Below are 19,695 nucleotides of genomic sequence, written 5' to 3' on the forward strand. Positions count from 1 at the left end.
CAGAGCTATGACTCACATTAGGAAGTCCAAGCCAACCCAAAAAGGCAAAATGAAGCCTTAGCAACTCGCAGCACCCCAGAGTGCTAGCGATGTGACTTGTCCCCTTTGTCAGGACCATACAGAGCCCGCGCAGAGGCCTTTCAGAGGGCCTCACTCTGGGTCCAGCTCCACGAGGCACAATGAACAGTAACTTCTGCCGAGCTCTGGTGGACCGTGGGCCCCCGGGGGGCATGCAGCTGGGTGTCGTGGCCCCTGCTGGACAGACGCCGCTGGCAGTCACCGAGCCCCTGAACAACGTACCCTTTCTCTTGTACCCCGGCCACTCAGAGCCGCCTTACTACGACACCTACACTGGGGTGTTCCCCTACGTGCCCTTTCCTGGAGCCTTCGGGGTTTATGACTACCCGTTCGAGCCCGCCTTCATCCAGAAGCGCAACGAGCGCGAACGGCAGCGCGTCAAGTGCGTGAACGAGGGCTACGCGCGCCTCCGCGGCCACCTCCCCGGCGCCCTGACTGAAAAGCGGCTCAGCAAGGTGGAGACACTGCGCGCCGCCATCCGCTACATCAAGTACCTGCAGGAGCTGCTGAGCGCCGCCCCCGACGGCGTGCCACCTCCGGCCACCTCCCCGCCGCCCGCCCACGCGGGCCACAGCAACGTGCCGCAGCCTTCTTCCCTGGTGGCCGAGTCCAGTGGATCCTCCTTTTCCTCGTCGCCTTTTTTGGAGTCGGAGGAACCCAGCCTTTGATCTGGCCAGAGGCCTGGACTTGCCCCTCTAGGGAACAGCTTTGGGGGCTTCTGGGTCATCTGTGCCGGACAGAACAGTGGTGTTCGAGGTCTGTGATCCCACCTCCACCCACTTGAGCCAGATGTGAGGGTCTGGGGTAGGGATGTCGAGATAGGGATCCCAGAAGCTGATGTCTGCGGTGAGGAGCAGAGCCCTGGACAGCTCCTGGGCCAGCCTCAGCGAAGCTCTGCTGTCCACCACACCAAGTCCCCTGGAAGTCAGCCACACTTTCTGTTATGCCTGAACCTTCCACAAGATGGCCTCAAATACTAGCGAGGAGCTTGATGGCCTCTAAAGAGCAGAAATTCTGAGGGAGGGACAAGGGAAGTGAAGACAGGCAGCTGCTTGCATTTAGCACCCTGGAGCTGACAGACTTAGGAGAAGTGTGTGTGTGTGTGTGTGTGTGTGTGTGTGTGTGTGTGTGTGAGAGAGAGAGAGAGAGAGAGAGAGAGAGAGAGAGAGAGAGAGAGAGAGAGAGAGAGGTCGCTGATGCCCATTGGCTTCCTTGACAGGGAGTGATCACCTCCCCTCTCCCACCCTTCAGTCTCTTCTGGACTTAACGCCTCCCCCACCCCAAGACTTGTAAGCTTCTAGGGTCCATTGACATTGTGTTTACATCAAGGGCTAAATAAAAAGGGGTTGTTGAATTTTGTGATTCCTGAATTATTGTCTATGCCCACCCTCCACCTTGCAATGTTTGCTAGCTGGTGCAGTCACCTAACATTTCCAGAGAGATTAGTGTATATGCTGAGACTGAATATGGAAGAGGCCAGGGTTCTAGGGAGAAAGCACACAGACATTGTCTAGTGAGGGATTGGAGGACCAGGGGCCCTGTGAGAGCAGTGCACATTCAAGGTTGCCTGGAGCCTTTCCCTCTAGTAGGAGAGTGGCTCCATAGCTGCCAGGAGAAGGCATTGGGGGCGGCAACTGTGAGAGGGTCCTGGTCAGATCCCGACAGACACTGAGACTGACGTGAGTGGAGATATGCTGAGCTAGGCCACCACCCAACACATTCTCTGGACAGAGCCAAGGAGCTGGGGTGGGGAGAAACTTAATCTCCATCCAAGGAACCTGTTTGAAGTTTGTGGCTCTACTCCATGGGTTCCTCTCCCTGACCCTCATTGCCCCAGCTGTGAAGCCTTCCTGTCTCCCACTGCCCCTACCCCATCTCAAGCCTGGATATAATAAGTCACCCCTTTACACCCAGCCCTTGCCTCCTCGGGGGCACATGGGGATGTCACCGGCTGGACTGGAAGGAATGACAGCTGCCTGGCCGCAGGAGCCTGGGCTGGGCAGCAGGGGCTAATTTTACTCGCTGGGAGCAGAGAGAGTAATCCTCCCGCCCCCACGCCCGACCCGTCTGCCTGCCTCAGCAGGATAGGCTCAGTCAGGTTCAGTCCCCAAGGTGGGGGCACTGGGGACACAGGGAGGAGAGGGCAGTGGGCTGGGGGAAGAGAGGGGTGTCGGGGAAAGCCATGGAGCCGCCGCCCTCACCCCAGGACGAGGGCCTGAGGAAGAAGCAACCGAAGAAACCTGTTCCTGAGATTCTGCCGAGGCCCCCGCGGGCCTTGTTCTGCCTGACTCTCCAGAACCCCCTGAGGAAGGCCTGCATCAGCATCGTGGAATGGAAGTATCCTTTCTAGCAGCCAAGCGAGATGGAGCAGGGAGGGGGTGGGAGGCAGAGGTGGAAGGTACAGGGTGGTCACAAAGCTCAGACTTTTAGCATCAGGGTGACCCAGGCTCTTGGAAAAGAGGTGAACCTACCCCTAAACCAGCAAAAGGAACCTTTGCGAAAGCAGGAAGGGAGGTCTCCGCCACAATGGAAAGGGGCTTCTCGGAGCTTGAGGACAACTCTCGGGTCATAGGGGAGAGCCACTGAGCTATTGAGCATCTTGTGGAGGGCCTGTGTTCTTAGGAGTCTTTCTAAGTGTGTTCAGGTCTCTGTCATCATGGGGGTACCACCCGAGATTTTGAATGAGATGAAGGATGGAGCAGCTCCTGAGGAAATCCTCCACAGAGGGAGAGTGGAGAACGATTGACAGTCCAGGGACAACTTCCACTGGCTCAAGTCCCAGTTACAAATGGAACTGGAGAAATGGATTTGAGGGGAGGCCTGCTCTTATTGGCTCCTGGATACTGGCGAGTAAACTTGGATGTTTTAGCCCAGAAGTAGTACCCTGGGGGACAGGGACCTCAATCTCTCTCTAGGTTTGTTCTGGAAATAACAATGATAATATCTGGGCTATTTGGGGGGAATAAGGAGGGGCTGCAGAGAGGAGGCCCGTGTCGAGTGGGTTCTGAGAGAGTCAGGAATATTTGAAATATTTTTGACGTGCTCTGGAGGAATGGGATTCCATCAGCTGTTCCTTGGGAAAAAGGAGAATGAGGAGTAGCCAGAAGGATACGGGAGCCATGGAGAGACAGCAGGTCTGGAATCGGGTCTGAACCGCATTGCTACACTGTGCCAGGCCACATCACGTCCAGCCCCCTTCCTCCTTGCCCTCTCTGGTGAGAGCAGCTTCCCCTGGCAGGGTCTCCCTTTTCTTGAGCCCATTCTCTTACAGATCTATTCTGTGCTACTCCCCCCCATCCCCCATCTCTCTTCAAAAGCTGAAGCTTCTAGGATGAAAACAGGGTTTTATCCAAATCTATCTACATAGCGTGCCTTTCGCTCTCCACCCCGCCTATACACCAAGGACTCTGCCTGGCTTTCCCTCCTCACATTTGCTTTCTAAATGACCAGCCAATCAGAAAGGGTGGCTCCCAGAGTGCCCTCATGAATTAGCTGCTGGGGGGGAGGGAGTACGGTGGGGGGGAGGTGTCCTGGGAGTGCAAGCCTGCACACATGAGTGTGTACACATAGTTCTGAAAATCTGTTTTTCCTCCCATTTCCCCCTCTCCCGGTCCTACTCAGCCTGAACATAGCCAAACTCCAACCCTACCCCCGAGCCACTTTGGGGTACAAGCCCCCCGCCACATGACTATCTCTTAGCATTATAGTGACTAAGACTGGCCTTTAGGAATTTCATGCCCTCAACCCCACAGATCCCACAGACGGCTCCAGGGCTCTCCTTAACCCTGGTTGCAGACCCTTCGAGACCATCATCTTGCTCACCATCTTTGCCAACTGTGTCGCCCTGGCAGTGTACCTGCCCATGCCAGAGGATGACAACAACACTCTGAACCTCGGCCTGGTAAGCAAGCCTTCCCACCCTTCCTCTCAAGCTCTGCAGCTCCAGCCTGGGAGTCACCCTGCACTTGGTTTCTGTGGGAGATGCTGCTACCGTGGCTCCCTCACAGTGTAGATTGGTGTCCTCACTGCTGAGCTACTGAGTGGCCCTGAAGCTTCCCAGACTAGACGTGTTCAGCCCAATTCCATGATACCTGTCAGACAACATTCACAGTGCCAAGCACCCAACAGGTGCAAACCCATGGCGCTTTCCCAAGAACTCCCAGAAGTGGTACCAAGACAGATGTGGAAGGCTGGGCCTCAGCAAGGTGAACCAGGGGTGCTGAGCATGAACCTCCTTCCCTGGATAGACTCTAGAAGGTTGCCTACACTGAGCTGCTAGAGGCATATGATATAGAAATCTGTAGAAAGGGCATTACAGGCCTACAGTGCCACTCTCTGCTGCCCCTTCACCAGCAACACAGCAAATTCTGTAGTGAGTGGTTTTCATCTTTGAATCATTGAATCTTTTCAGTGATCTCCATGGTATAATATTAGTCTGAAAAGAAATAGATAGATAGATGAGATAGATAGATAGATACATAAAAATAAAACAAAACCCTTGAGGTTTGGAATCTAGGCACATCATGCAGGATGGCACCCATATAAGCTTCCAACAGGGCCTCATACCCTGGTCTTCTTGTCCAGGCCTCATACCCTGGTCTTATTGTCTTTGGAACTTGCTCTTATGCACATTTAAAAAATATTTTTATTTATTCTTTGTATACATGTGTGACTCTGAGTGGGTGCTTATAATGTCCTCAGAGGCTAGAAGATGCCATTGGATTCCCTGGAGCTGGAGTTAAAGGCAGTTATGAGTTTCCCAGTGTGGGTGCTGGGAACTGAACTCAGGTCCTTTGCGAGAGCAGAGCTCACTCATAACCGCTGTGCCACCTCTCATCCAGCCCCCAGATCTTGGTGTATCCTTGATGTATCCATTGTATCCAGCCCCCGGATCTTGATGCATCCTTGATGCATCCAGCCCCTGGATCTTGATGTATCCTTGATGCATCCAGCCCCTGGATCTTGATGTATCCTTGATGCATCCAGCCCCTTTCTGTTAGATGTATTCACAGGGTGGCACACTTCTAGAGAAGTCTACTAAAAAACAAAGAGCTGACAGGGGATATGACTCAAGGGTGAGATACTTGCTCAGCATCCAGGAGGCCTCAGCTACCTCTCTACTAACACACACACACACACACACACACACACACACACACACACACACACACCAGGACAGTTCAATGGAGTCCCATACTCCAGGGCTTTTCTCTGCACTGAAACCACAGAGTTTGGAGAGAGGAGGCCAATATGCATATATCCGGGGCCAGAGTGCCTCTCTCTGCCTCTTCTCAGGCTGGTTTCCATGGCAATCTATTCTGAATTGGGGAGAAGCTGGGTGCTAAATGTGTGCTTGCTGGAAATGGAAATAACCGAGCTCCTGGAATGGAAGGGGAGTGGGACTCAACGAAGACAGGGCAGTGCAGCTTCTGCTGCCAGAGATGCTGCTGTGCGCAACTGGGGCCTTCTACAAAAGAAGCTCAACTACCCATGTCCATGGACTTAGGGAGAACTCTTGGCCTACCCTGTGCTTCATGACTTCATAATTTGATTCCATGTGCACTTTAAGAAACTGAATGCTTTTGGTAGTGTGTGCTTATGATCCTAGCCCTGGGAAGGTGGAGACAAAAGGGTCCCCAGGGCTCACTGGCCAGCTTTCCCAGTGGAATCAGTGAACCCTAGTTCCTAGTGAAAGACTCTGGCTCAAAAAACAAGGTGGACAGCTCCTGGAGAATGATATCTCCCCAGGTTGTCCTCTGGCCTCCACATGCATGTACACACATGTACACATGCACCTACACTTGCATGAACATGTACATACCCACATGAGCACTTATGTGTGTGTGCATGAACACACACACACAGTTCACTATTTTGCAAGAAGCTGCCTGCTTTTAAGAATATCAAATCACACCTTAGTGGTTATATAATCTTCCAACTTGAAAACAGAATGGTTTACTGCATAGTACTGCAGCCTGGAGCTGCAGAGCTTCAGTCAAACCTGAAGCTCAGAGACATACCATAGCGAGTGCCCTAGAAGAGGGCAAGCTGGCCAGCATCACCAGGCAAGTCAGCACTTCAGGACATACTAACCACCTGGGAAGAACTATAATCTAACTCTCTATTGTGAAGTCCCAAGAGAAGAGGACACACTCAGGGTCAAAGGCTGCTTTTGCCTAAGACTCCCCCAGCATCCTGAGGCCTTCTCAGCATCCCGAGGACCCCTCAACATCCTGAGGTTCCCTAAGCACCCTGAGGCCCCTCAGCATCCTGGGATTCCCTTAAGCATCCTGGGGCCCCCCTCAGCACCACTTTTCCGTCACAATTCATCTCCCCAACACCCAGAAGAGAATGATGAGCAGAGACAGAACAGAAGGAATGTGGATTAAGCATTTATCGCTCCCTTATCCTTATGGTTACTTTGAGCCTACAGAAAGTTGGCAATATTCCAGTTGTCTACAACACTCATCTTTTAAAGGGGGGAGACTTTAGGGTGAAATCTCAATTAGTTTCTTATTAATTTTATAAATATATATTCAGTGCCTGGAAATACTCCCCAGATGTCATTGTGAACCAAGAGAACAGTTCCCATCTTCACAGAGCTCAGTTAATTAAGCCAATTAAACAACTAATTACAATTTAACCAGTTAAATGTGTACTTAAAAATGAAATGAGCAACATGTGAGGTCTGATGAAGAGAAGGTAAACTAGTCTTGGGGTCAGGGAAGCTCTCCAAAAGTTAGAATATTTAACCCAAGGCCTGACGGATGCAGGCAGGACCAGCCAAGCCAGCCTTGTGGCTATGTATCTATACCAGCCCTTGGAATGTGTGCTCTGGGTCATGACATTTACATTTTCTTTTCATCTTTGAATTGTGTTTTGTAATTAGAGTCCCCTGGGACAGTGACCCTGGCAGCTTGGAGATTTGACCCCACAGACTGTTGAATCCTGCCACCTTCTGACTCAAAGCACAGGCGCTTAGATTCTTCCCTCCCTGGGGCTCTGGACTCCCTGGCAGAACCTGGGAGTGGGAAGGATGGTATAGATGTCCCCACCTTGGTCTGGCCCTGCCATAGCCCACACAGTGATCAGCTCTGCAGAGCTGAGAGTCTAAGGCACAGCCCCCATCTGGGGACACTGGAGTGGAGGGCTAGATGCCTTTCAGTTTTGCTTGTTCACTATGGTTGTTTGCAGTAGCAAGTTTATGTGATGGAGATGTACCTGGCTCCCCTTTTTCATATCTAGCTGGGCCACAGGATGGTGACTGCTGGTGGTGAGGATAGCAGAAGAGACATTAGCAGAAGGTCTGACCTTACCCATACAATAGTCCAGTGACAGGTAACGACACAGCCATGGCCATTAAAGATGATGTGTAAAAAGATAAATAGATTCAGTTTTGTTTTAGCACCTTTATTAGTGGGGGTTTCCTACTTTTTGAAAAAAAAATCTTCCATATCTTCCATTTTTCACATGAATGGAGTCCCAACCTCTGTTTTCACTCCCAGTGATACCCCAGGTGCTTGCTGAGGGGTGAGGGGAGGGGTGGGAGTATGCGTTCCTGGTACTACAGGAAGGCTCAGCAGAAAGAGGGTTTAGGTTGAAGGAGCTACATGGACAAAGGGGTTTTGCATTTTAAAAAATGTATTTATTTTTATTCCAAGTGGAAATGGTTGTAAGCAGCCATGTGGATCCTGGGAATTGAACCCAGGTCCTCTAGAAGGACAGCTAGTGCTGTTAACTACTGAGCCATCCCTCCACCCAACCAGGGTAGTAATTTCAGAAGCCTTTCAGACCCTCATGTGGGGTGGGATGGGGTCTAGGAAAGGCACACAACGCTGCCCCTGCAGGAACTGAAACAGGCCCTGGGGATAGAGACGGATAAGAGGGTGGCCTTGAGAAAGATTTATGAAGTAGACCAGATGGGACTTGCTGACTACTGAAGGTGACTCACGGAAGGGGGCTATAGAGACAGAGCTCAGGGAAGGCACAAAATGGCGCTGGGGACAGACAGGTGGTAGTAACACTCAGAAAGGCAGCTTGGGGAGTAAGGTAAATTCAAAAGCAACCATTTGGGTTACAGGTGCCTGTGTCTACACCGTGGACAATTGGTTTTGCAGGGTGGAGTATTTGGTGACAAAGGTCTCCTGCTGTGGCATGTGCCAGACCGGCTAGGATGTGGAGCAGGAAAAAAATGGCTTCCTGTTAGGGCCTTGCACGAGCCAAGTCTGGGTGCTGCACCATGGCTATGACTGAGTGCCCTGGCCCTTGACTAAGGGGATGGGCTTCCACAGGCTGTCTCCTCCAAATCCTCTCCTACTCTCTCTCTCCTCTAGCATTCCATGAGAGTACCAGACCTGTATTTGGGCCTGGAGTATCCTTCTGCCTATTGTATATCAGCAGGGAAGCCACAGATCCCAAACAGAAGAGGAAACTGAGGCCCAGACAGGGCACGGAGTTATGGGAATACACAATAGACAAGGGGTAGCACATGGAGATGCATTCTTGGACATACTATATGATCTCCACGTTCCCCAGTAGCCTTGTTTGTGGTGGAATAACCTGGTATACTTGAGAGAGGCTTCTGTGTGGATGAGGATCTTCTGGCCTGTAGCACCTTGTACATCACCATTAGGAGCTGCATGTTGAGGGTCTCCATGCTCCTCAGAATGGGTGACCCAGCCAGGCAGGCCCTGGCCACTAGATCCTTAGGTTGTTCTAGGTTGTTATATCTAAGGATATAATCCCCAGTGGCTGTGCCAAATAAAAAAAAATAAAAATGTGTCAGATAAAAAAAATTCTTCCTTCTGTTGAGAGAATGTAGTTCAATGATAATATGCTTGGCTATAAGGTCCTAGGTTCGATTCCTGGTAATGGGAAGAAATAAATCTATACCTGCTCACTTTAGCCCTTCATCTTTGAGGCCCCAGTGTGTCCAACCAGCCTTCCTAGTTCTCCATCATCACCATGGGCAACAGTAACACTGAGTGTTTGCGGAAGGCTCCATACTATACAGTGCATATGCTTCCCAGTTAGCACCACCTCAGATGCAAAAAGGCTAAATCACTGCATGGTCCAACTGGCTCTGGACCATGCCTGTGTCCTTTGCAGACCAGTCAGCATTGGAAGAGAGAGGGCAGGGGAGGAAGCAATCAGAGCTCTGACCTCTCACTGTAATCCTGATTCTACTGACTGTGAAACTGTTGCTCAGGACAGAGAAGATGCTCGGAGTGTCCGATCTAACCCCCGGGACTGACTTACCAGGAGAGAACCTTCCTGTGGGGGGTGGGGCTGTGGCTGGTGCAGCCCCAAACTCTCCTGTCTTGCCCCAAACCCAAGCTTTAAAAGAGGTCTGCCCCTGGCCTGGCTTCAAAGGCACTTTTCAAGAGGGCTGTGGCTGTATTTCTGGCCAACCTTAAGTGACCCATGAGAACCATCCATGATGACCAGCATCCCTAATTACCAATTATAAACAGATTGCTTTTGCTATAATTCTTCTTTCAAAGCAATTTCAGGTCAAAGTATGATGTTCACAGAGTGAGCCTTAACTGATTGAGAAAGCATGTGTCAGCGATGAATCCACTAACAAGAATAAGCAGGAGGATGAGGCTGGTTCACAGGGAACTGGAGGAGGAGGGTTAATGAAGGACACAATAGGACTAGTGGCATATACACAGCCTATGGGCAAGAAAGCTAACATCAGGGACTATGTGTCTACATAGTCCTTCTCTCAGGACCCAGTAGTGAGAATGAGACACAGGAACACCCCTCAAGGCAGTGGTTTTCAAAGGAGGAACAAAACTAGCGTTCCTGCCCATCAAGGGACATTTGCAATGTCTAGAACCATGGAGTAGAGGAACAGACGCATGTACGGGTGTACATGTTTGCATGGTACAGGATGGTCATAATCATCTGACCCCAGTGCCAGTTAGGGCTGAGATTGAGAGACCCTGCCTTAGACAGTTAAATAACTCCTAAAATATTCCATTGTGGGTCTGAACAGATGGCTCAGTGAGTAGGGGTGCCTGCTGCCAGGCCTGCTGCCCCAAGTCAGATGGCCAGGACCCACCCACATGGTGAAAGGAGAGAATCAATTCCCACACGTTATCCTCTGGCCTCTACACTCATACAGTGGCACACTCACCCTCCTCCAATAACTAACTAACTAACTAACAAAATAATACACATTAAGAATTAGTAAAATCCCACCTTGACATTACAATGGCCTGGCGCTTTGCTTCTAAGTTCTGGATGTTTTTCCTAACAGTCACAGGAGATACTGCCTCCTACATGGGCACTGTGAGTTACTCTCCAGACTGCCACCCGTTTAGTCCCTTCTCCACTCCAGAGCAGCCTACCCTAAGCCATCACAGGACGCTCCAGGCCTCTGCCACATTCCTGGGGTTCAGGTTGCCACCCAGCGTCCTCTGCAGGCTGGAGGCTAAGCCTCTGGCAGCCAGGGCATTTGTCTTTTTATAGGGCCCAGAATGTCCTGCTGAGGCCTGTAACCAGTGGCCTGCTCTGCTTCACCATCTAGGGAGGCTGGGCCTTCGGCAGGGCTCTGCTCTGGCCTGGCTTTCAGAGGGTCAGAACCAGGTTGTTCTAGAACAATCTGGGGATCTAGTGACCGGGTCACCCACTCTGAGGAACAGAGGAACCTTCAGCAGCAAGCTCCTGATGGTGATGTACAAGAGAGCTCCCAATAAGGAACAGTGACAATAAAACAGATTCCCGGCGTTTGCCCCACCCAGAGCTTACCCTCTCTCCACGGTAAGGGCTCAGGTCCCTTTCTGGACACTCTGTTCCCTGCCAAATCTGTCTCCCTCCCACCAGTGCAGCAGATGGGACTGAACAATAAAGCCTTGGGCGAGTCCCTGGTATGTGCTATACTCTGCAACCTTTCTGGGGACACCAAGGGAAGCCAAAGAGCTTTCAAGTCAGACAAGCCTGCACCTTTGTTAGCACGTCCCCTAAACTCAGTCTCCATTGCCCCTCCTGTGAGCAGGGGCGGGTACCTCCCCTTTCAGAACTGTTAGGTCTCTGTGAAGTGACCTCACACAAGCCTGGTACATAGGTATTATACAATGAGTCCATTCCTTCCTTCCTCTGCTCTTCCAGCTGTGATAGCTCTCAGCCAAAGTCATGCTGTGCCCAGGCCAGCAGGGACAAGGTACAGTTGTGGGCAGGATCCAACAAATGCATGTGGATGTCTCTCCCCCTCCACCGCGGCACGGTGGTTGAGACTGTGGGGTCCTCACTTAGACTCTCTGCACATGTTTCAGTTCTGCCACTTGGCTGTGTGATTCTAGAAAGCAGCACATCGCCCTCTGTGCTTTGGCTTACTCATAAGCAGGGTGTGAGGGCGCTTAATGTGTAGGGCTTCCATTACTGAAGATCTGGGGTGTGTGTGTGTGCGCGCGCGTGTGTGTATGTATGTGTGTGGGGGGTGAGTGTGTGTGTATGTGTGTGCATGTGTGTATGTGTGTGTATATGTGTGTATGTGTGTGCATGTGTGTATGTGTGTGTATGTGTGTGTATATGTGTGCGTGTGTGTATGTGTGTGTATGTGTGTGCAATTGTGTGTGTATGTGTGTGTGTATGTGTGTATGTGTGTATGTGTTTGTAGGTATGTATGTATGTGTATGTATGTGTGTGTGTGTGTATGTGTGTTTGTAGGTGTGTATGTGTGTTTATATGTGTGCATGTGTGTGTATGTATGTATGTGTGTTTGTGTGTGTGTGTGTGTGTGTGTGTGTGTGTGGTTAGAAACAGGTCCTGGCTTGTGAGTGCTGCTTAACAGGCTCTGTTGTTATTCTCTTTATCACCCAAGACAGCCTGGTCCTCAGCCCTTCTAGGTTAGGCCTGCTGCTTCCCTGCCACGCTGTCCCCAACCCCACCCCACCCCCATCATTCAGCCTCGAGTTCATAGCTACATGGTCCCAACATTTTTGCCCACTTGACCTGAAGAAACTAGTGTGGAGGAGGATGAAGACCCCCCCTCCCATGTAGACTGACATGAGTGACCCATCCAGGTCACGGCCATCTGAGCAAGGGTTCATCCAGATAAATATAGCAACTTCCCTCATCTTTCAACTGGTCATGGTCCATCGCCTCCGAATAAGGGTGAGGGACACTCCAGGACCAGAGAGATCAGTGGACAAGGTGGCTGAGCAACAGCCCAGCAGGCTGGCTCACCAGAGAAGTCTCGGCAAGGGACAGGAGTGAGACAAAAGCCCAGGTCCCCTGCAGAACCTCTCTTTGCTTCTCTTCTTCCTGGGGGAAGTGGGGAAGCAAGAACATATCTTGCTTCTCTCATACAGGAAATAGGAAATATGACAACTGCATCAGGACCCAGCCCCAGTTCACACTGTCTTCTTTCCTTGTGAGCTCGTTTGGGAACCTCCATTTGAGTTCTCGAAGCCCACTCCATGCCTCCCCTGAGCCTGGAGCACAGAAAGCACTGGCTGTAATTGTTCTTGGTGACTGTGACCTCCCCTCCCCCTGACCCCCTGTCTGTTCTGAGTTGTGCCTTTTCCAATGCTAAGGTCACAGGGGTCATGGACACTCGTTACTCTTATTGGGGCAGGAACCAGATCAAAACGGAATGGACTCCACTTTCAGGAGCCTTCAGATCTTTGCCATTGTGAACCCTACTCTATTGACCTCTCATCCTGGGGTGAATCTCCAACCATAAGAAACCAATGCACAGTACCGTGCCACAGACATCTCCAACAATAATAAGCCATCCCCTGATGTCTGTTCCTAAAAGCAAGAAAGGGTGAAGCCAGGAGACAGGCAGCCATTACCATTATAGAAGTGTCTTGTGTTGGTCTCACCAGGCCTGCCCCAGAGTACCAGCTTGGAGAACCCAGGTGTAAAGGGATGTGTGGGGACACCCAGCTGACCCCTGCTGACCACTCAGCCTAAGTTCTACCTGGTACCAAATTCCCATGAGATAATTTCTTTGGTCTCCCTGAAGCAATCAGGCCCCACTGAGTGAACCCTGTGTGTCTAGCACCTCTGGCTCCTATAAGCTTCCTGTCTGTGCAGATATTGTGCTTGCTTCCTAAGGAAGGAGCCCTCTCCGCCTGATGCTGCATCTTAGCATCTCCCCAGAAGCTCCACTGGACTCTGTCGACTCCAGAACCCTTCATGGGGGACACGGAAGACCTTCCCTCAGACAGGAGGGCAGACAAGACCATGGCTCTTCAGGTGGGGCAAGGGAAGGAGAGATGGGGATAGCTGGCCGTGTGGCCCAGATAGGGAGACTATACTGGGCAATTCTCTTTGCAGAGGAGTCTGGCCAGCTGCCACCATCTTCCCTCAAAGCCCCAGACACGCCTGGGTGGGAGTCATCAGGGGAATAGAGGAGTGGGAGTCATCAGGGATAGAGGCAGTGCAAATGACATCATCGAGAACCTTGCTCTTTCTGACAGGGACTTTGGGAATGCCTGACTCTAGCATAACATGGCACAGATGCAAGGCCTGTGCTCAGATTTACATAGCAAGTGCATCTCTGAAAGCTCCGATAGAGGCCTTTCTGTGGGAGGACAAGACCCTCTTGCCTTTGGTACCTGGTGATGGAGCCATTCAGGTTTCTACCTCACAAGCAGCTTCCTAGTCTTCCCAAGAGCTCAGGAAGGCAGGAAGGCCAAGAGTCTGACCCAGAATCAAAGACTATCTCCCCTAGTCTGGTATCAGAGCCTATTTGTTGCTTATGACTTCCAATCTGCTCTGCTGTGTGACGTCACTTCACTTGTGCACACGGGACTTGCTGTGTGCCTGAAAACCCACAGTGGTCATCTGCTTGTAGTTAGAAGCTGAGCATGGTTGTGGGATTTTCACAAAGCCTCCTCAGAGCCCAGTGATCTCATCTTGCCTCAGTGGTAGCAGCCATCTGCAGGCCACCCTAGTCATACTTTGTCTCTTAGACAGTAGGGCCTGAAACTGTCCAAAACCACATCTGTCAGGCACCTTTTCAGATGCCGCAGGGAACTGAGCCAAGAGTCCTATATGTCAGGGGACAGTTAAGTGGATAAGCAGGTGGTTGGTAAATTAAGTCTTAAAGTCTGCTAAAAACCAAACCAAGCCAAAGTGATGTGTCATCAGATAGGAGCTAGGAAGTAGGGACGGTAACCCAGAAGGGATTGATCACAAGCTGGGACCAGACAGAGAGAAGACAGGAGCAGCATTCCATGAAGAAGGACCAGCAAGGGTCTAAGCCCTGAGCCAAAATTTCTTTTAACTAGATATGAGGGGGGTGGGGAAAGCTAGCCCCAGCAGCCGGTAGAAGTATGTTCCTCTATGAGGAACCCTAGCATCTTCCCCAAATCCTGATACTAATGGGCAATGGTCCCTCTCACCTGTTCTTGTGGCCAAAGATACTTGACCTCGTATAGTCAGTAGACAGAGGAAGATGACATGGGTCCTAGGAGGCTGCAATTCAGCAGAGGCACTGGAAAGCAAACAGGGTCACAGACAATACAGAGGACATCTCAGGCAGATTCTCCCGGGAGGCAGTCAGAGAAATCACATGATCATAGGTAAGTGAAGGCTCAGTTATGCAGAGAATCTGAAGATCATCCCACTTGGCAGGTCAGGGTCCCGCGGGACAGTGGTGAGGCCAGCAGTCAAGGCCAGAGGGGTCGTTTGTAAGGGACCACCTACTCTCTGGTTTTACCTGATAGACTACATCGATGTTGGCGACCAGGAGTAGTTGAAGTGACCAGGGTAGAGCTGGACTAGGGGAGAAGGGAGCACGGAAGGGGGCAAGTGACTGCAGATCAGGGAGAGTGAGCAGGCTGCTCTGCAGGCAGAAGCAGCTCCAACGGAAATGAGATGGATGGATCAGGCGGTAGCAACAGAAATGCCTGAATCTGGTGGGACCCGAGGCCGGAAAGACCCTGCCTTGAATAAACGGACACGATAGGCCAAGGCAGGGACATAGGAGGAAGAGTTGGTTCAAGGGAAAAGAGAGGTCCAGGCTCAAACATGTTGAGTTCCTGATGTGCCAGTCACTGATGTTGCCCAACCCAGCAGCTCTGTGAAGACCAAGAAAGGACTGTAGGTGCCATGGTGCAAGCAGAAAGACCCCTCCCCAAAGAGCCAGGCATGTAGAAGACCTGTAAGCTGTGGGACTCTCCCTCTTACAAGATGCCACTTAATTCTCAGGACAGCTCTTGGGGGTGGGGGCACAATTATATCAGTTTTAAAATTATTTTATTTTACACGTATAGGTGTCTAACCTGTGTGTGTGTGTGTGTGTGTGTGTGTGTGTGTGTGTGTGTGTGTGTGTATGCAGTGTCCACTGAAGCCAGAAGAAGGCATTGAATCCCCCGGAACTGGAGTTATAGGTGCTCATAAGCCACGATGTGAGTGCTAGGTATTGAACTGAGGTCCTCTGGAAGAACAGCCAGTGTTCTTAACCACCCCTGAATTAGCTCAGTTTCACACACAAGGAACTGAGACAGCCAGTGAGAATGAACACCATGTGCAGGCTCTCCCGCACACAATGATGGAAATGCTTTAGAGAGACTATGACTTTGATTACAGGATGCCAGCCAGTCCCTGCCCAGGGGTTTAGTCTCAAGCTTAATAATAATTACCCAGGGATTGAATAGCCCTTGTTCCTCTGTGGGCCTCTAGAGAGGAGTGGGGCCAGCACAATGTAACCTTGATAATACTGTCCCTATGGAGCAAGAATGGAAATACCCCTGGTCTGTGTCTACACAGCGAGGTCATGTTGTGTGCACTCCAGAATTAGGTTGCAGAGTGGTAAACAGAGAGTGGGTTCTTGGAGCTGATGGGCTATGAATCCCAAGTGACTCCACCTGTGGCCCACAGCCCCTACAAGCTTGCTCTGTGGCCAAGAGATAGACAGATAGACAGGAGCAGGTGCAGGCAGCTCTCTGGGCGACATGGCCAGTCGCCCAGCCTATGAGCACCACAACTATTTTGAGTCCTGCTTTTCCCTTCCCTCAACAAAACTCCTCCTGTCTGTCCCCTAGGGGTTGAATCAGCCTGAAATTTTACAAGCTGACTTAACTTCCCTCTCTTTACATGTGCCTTCCCCATGAGGGATGGACCTGATTCTTAGATGCTTACTACACAGAGAGAAGACCACCCAGTTGATTTTCAGGGGACCCACCACAATGTCTTCACCCCATTTCTCTCAGTGGGGATGATAGACACGCTGGCCCTGGCAACTCTCTTGTATAAAGCCAAGATTTGCCCCATATTCCCCCTGCCCCATGATGCTCAACCTGGGCCCTAGCAACAGCCCTGTTAATGGAATAGTATGGAGGTGCCTTCATATAGATAGGTACACTATATTTTTGTAAAGAGAAAGCTGATTACAAACTGAGGAGCAGTTGGGAGGCAAGATTAAAAAGAACAGGTCTAGCTCAGATATGCCTCTGTTTCTCCTTCCACTTCTTCCAAGTCATTCCTGGGGTGCCAGGTTCCCACAATTAAGGATCCTGAATCATAATTAAAGGGGTCCCTGAGAGGCTCCTGGAGAGGCCCTCCCTAGTCCTGCGGTGCTTGACTGGGAATGGGTACTGGTGGGTAATGGTTATAGGGCTAGTAAGCTGTGGGTACAGACCCCTTCTTGTTAAAAAACAACTTTCTATGCACCAGTTAATCTTCTGCTGCCAGAGTACAGCCCTGATACTCCATCAGGGGGCTAGGGTTGTGATAAACCTGGAGAACCTGGACTATTGGATGCAGATGACTGCAAGAAAAGCCATTTGAGCCCGGAGCCCAGCCAGGAGGGAACTGTTTTCTCAGTTAGAAATAGCTCTTGCCTGGGCCCTGAGTAGGGGAAGGGTGACCTGGACAGGCTCAGGGTGACCCAGAGGATCAGGCTACAGAGCAGGGTATGGAAGACTCAGCAAGGCCATCTTCAGGGTGAGGCTGAAACTTTGGCCACTCACCAACACTCACCCTCTTACACAGGGTACTCCATTTTCTCATCCTCCTGCTGGGATGTGGCTGTCTGTAGTCAGCTGTAGTGGGTATGAAAAGGGAGATACCAGGAAAATAAACAAGAGTGAAGGACCCTGATTATCAAGGGAGGGTCATTTGGGGTGCTAAGTCCACCCTACTTTCTATCTTTAGTCCATTGGATGGTGGAAGAGAGAAAATATCCATACTGGAAGCCACCTGGGATCTGTCTTAGTTGAGTTTCTATTGCTGTGAGAAAACACTACCCCCAAGAGGGACTTGGAGAAGAAAGGGTTTCTCTTTCATCTTACAACTGTCAGATCACACTCCATCACTGAAGGAAGTCAACGAAGGAGCTTAGAGTGGGATCCTGGAGGCAGGAAGCCATGGAAGACACTGCTTCTTGGCTTGCTCCTCACGGCTTGCTCCTCATGGCTTGCTTGGCTTATATGGTCTTACACATCTCAGCCTCACCTGCTCACAGCTGGCACCACCCACAGTGAGCTGGGCCTTCCCACATTCGTCAAGAAAATGCCTGATAAGACTGGCCAGTCTGTCAGGTATTTTCTTAATTGAGAGTTCCTTTCCCCAGATGATCCTAGCTTGTGTCAAGTAGCTAACATAGGATCATCCATTCATTCATCCAATTCAAGGTCCTGGAAGATGGGGAGGAGGGTGAGGGGAAGAATGAGCAGAAATTTCACCCTATTGTAGAGTTCATATTCTGGTGTGAAAAGAGTTAAAGAACACAATAAAAATATATATGTGGCACTTCAGCTAGATGTTAAGAAGACAACAGGAAGCTCTGAAGAAGAGCTGAAAGGTTGGACGTGGCTTAAACTGCCCTTGGTTGCCAGGGAAGACCTCACTAATGGATCAGCTTATGGGTGGATTGTTGAAGCTGGCGGGGGGGGGGGCATCTAGGAGTAGCAGAAGCTGGTGGCTGGAGGGAAGATCAAGGCTAGAGCAAGGGACCACTAAGAATGTGCAGCAGGAAGGTATGACCATGTTTTTCCCCACCTTCTTCCCTCCAGGAGAAACTGGAGTACTTCTTCCTCATTGTCTTCTCCATTGAAGCCGCCATGAAGATCATAGCCTACGGCTTCCTATTCCATCAGGATGCATACCTGCGCAGTGGCTGGAACGTGCTGGACTTCATCATTGTCTTTCTGGGGTAAGAGCTGGCTCGGGGTTGGGGACCAGAGTCAGATTCACCCTGAGGACTCTGCCCACAAGCACTACCAGCAGCCCAGAGGCAAGATGAGACCTCAGCATTGTGCTAGCCATCCTAGGCTGTGGTCAATGTTGGTGAGACATGAACCAGTGACCCCAATACCTACCTGCAGGTCACAAATTGCATCATCACCCAGACACCGTAAGTTCCCTCATCTTCCCTCGCCACATGCAAGAGGACATGTGAGTGGCTCCAGTGGTCACCATTGCCACTTGTACATTGGTTCCACAGACTTAGACTGTATACACAAATATGGACATCTAGTAACCTGCGTTAGTGAGCTAGGATGTCATAGACTCTGCAGGAAGGAGGCTTACACAATGGGGATTAGTTGCAGATGTCCAAAAGCTAAAAGTCTAGTGTTGGCAGGCCTGACGTCCCCAGGTCTCTCCTCTTGGCTGTATGTGGCTGGCCACCTTCTCACTGTATCTTTATGTGCTCTGTTTATGAGCATGCACCCATGTGTCTCTTTATACATCCAGATTTCCCTTCTAATAAGCATACCCAGTAAATTGGATTACAGCCCACCTGGATAACCTCATGTCTAGGGTTACATTCGGAGTAACTGGGTGTCAGAACTCCAGGAAATGAATTTTTGGTAGCCTACAACATTCTTGTTTTATTAATCAATACCTAATTATAACAGCTGCATGTCTTGAGCACTTACTATGTGTTTTACATATAACATTCTTTAACAACTCTTCCATTGCCTCCATCTCACGGATGGAGAGACTAAGATACAGAGAACTAAGCAACGTGCCCAAAATCACACACTGAGCTGGATGCAAACTGAAGCATCCTTGGCTCCAAAGGCTTCACAGTTAACCATTAACCACACTCTCCTTCAGCCCAATGACATCATGTTGGTTATCTGCTTGTCCCTCAGTGCTCCTCTCACCACAGCAGGGAAAATGGAAGCATTCTCAGACTCAGCATGGTCCTTGTGAAGTGCTCTGGTTGGAAACCACACAGATGAATAGAGCATCAGAGAGCAGCTTCATGGTTTCACAGAGTGCCATTGTTCTGCAATGAACTTGGGGTCATTGAAGATGTTCCTAGAAGAGAGTTGAATGGGCTTTGAATCTCTAAAGGGGGAGGGGGATAGCAGGAGCACATCTGATGTTGGGAGGAAGGCCAGTCCTTGGGATAGCCTAGCAGAGACTCCCTCTGTCCTTCTTCCCTCTCCCCTACCCCAGTCCCCACCTGGGTCACCAAATGAGTTAGAGGCCGTCCTGCAGCTTCCTGTTATGCACTCTGACTTTAGGGCATGGCGTGCTTGCATCTCAACCTGAAGCCTCCCGTTTGGTACTTAGTACTATTCATCACCAATAGCTCAAGCTGAACTTGGCCTCAGAAACCTGGGTTGAATAAAATTCTTTAGCACTGACAGTTGGGAGAACTACATTTGCTCCCTACCCTCCTGTCCTTTACATGGTGGGACA

The 19,695-nt window shown here is 50.6% G+C and overlaps 2 protein-coding genes across 4 annotated transcripts in view; both read left to right on the top strand.

The window, feature by feature from the left end:
* The first annotated feature begins 179 nt into the window (after positions 1 to 179).
* On the top strand, positions 180 to 746 carry Ascl5 (achaete-scute family bHLH transcription factor 5). Its single transcript, XM_085830305.1, has one exon. It carries the CDS (start codon positions 180 to 182, stop codon positions 744 to 746), a length of 567 nt encoding a protein of 188 aa, XP_085686431.1.
* Positions 747 to 2,260: 1,514 nt separating this feature from the next.
* Cacna1s (calcium voltage-gated channel subunit alpha1 S) overlaps positions 2,261 to 19,695 on the top strand; it is a 66,059-nt gene continuing 48,624 nt past the window's right edge. For all 3 annotated transcript variants that reach the window (XM_085841423.1, XM_085841419.1, XM_085841427.1), the window contains exons 1-3: positions 2,261 to 2,415; positions 3,874 to 3,979; positions 18,054 to 18,193. In XM_085841423.1, the coding sequence (XP_085697549.1) occupies positions 2,261 to 2,415; positions 3,874 to 3,979; positions 18,054 to 18,193 (401 nt within the window). The remainder of the gene's footprint in view (positions 2,416 to 3,873; positions 3,980 to 18,053; positions 18,194 to 19,695) is intronic.

The sequence above is a fragment of the Mus caroli genome, unplaced genomic scaffold (genome assembly GCF_978045245.1).
Source record: "Mus caroli unplaced genomic scaffold, Mus_caroli_1 scaffold_1, whole genome shotgun sequence".
NCBI classification, from domain to species: domain Eukaryota; kingdom Metazoa; phylum Chordata; class Mammalia; order Rodentia; family Muridae; genus Mus; species Mus caroli.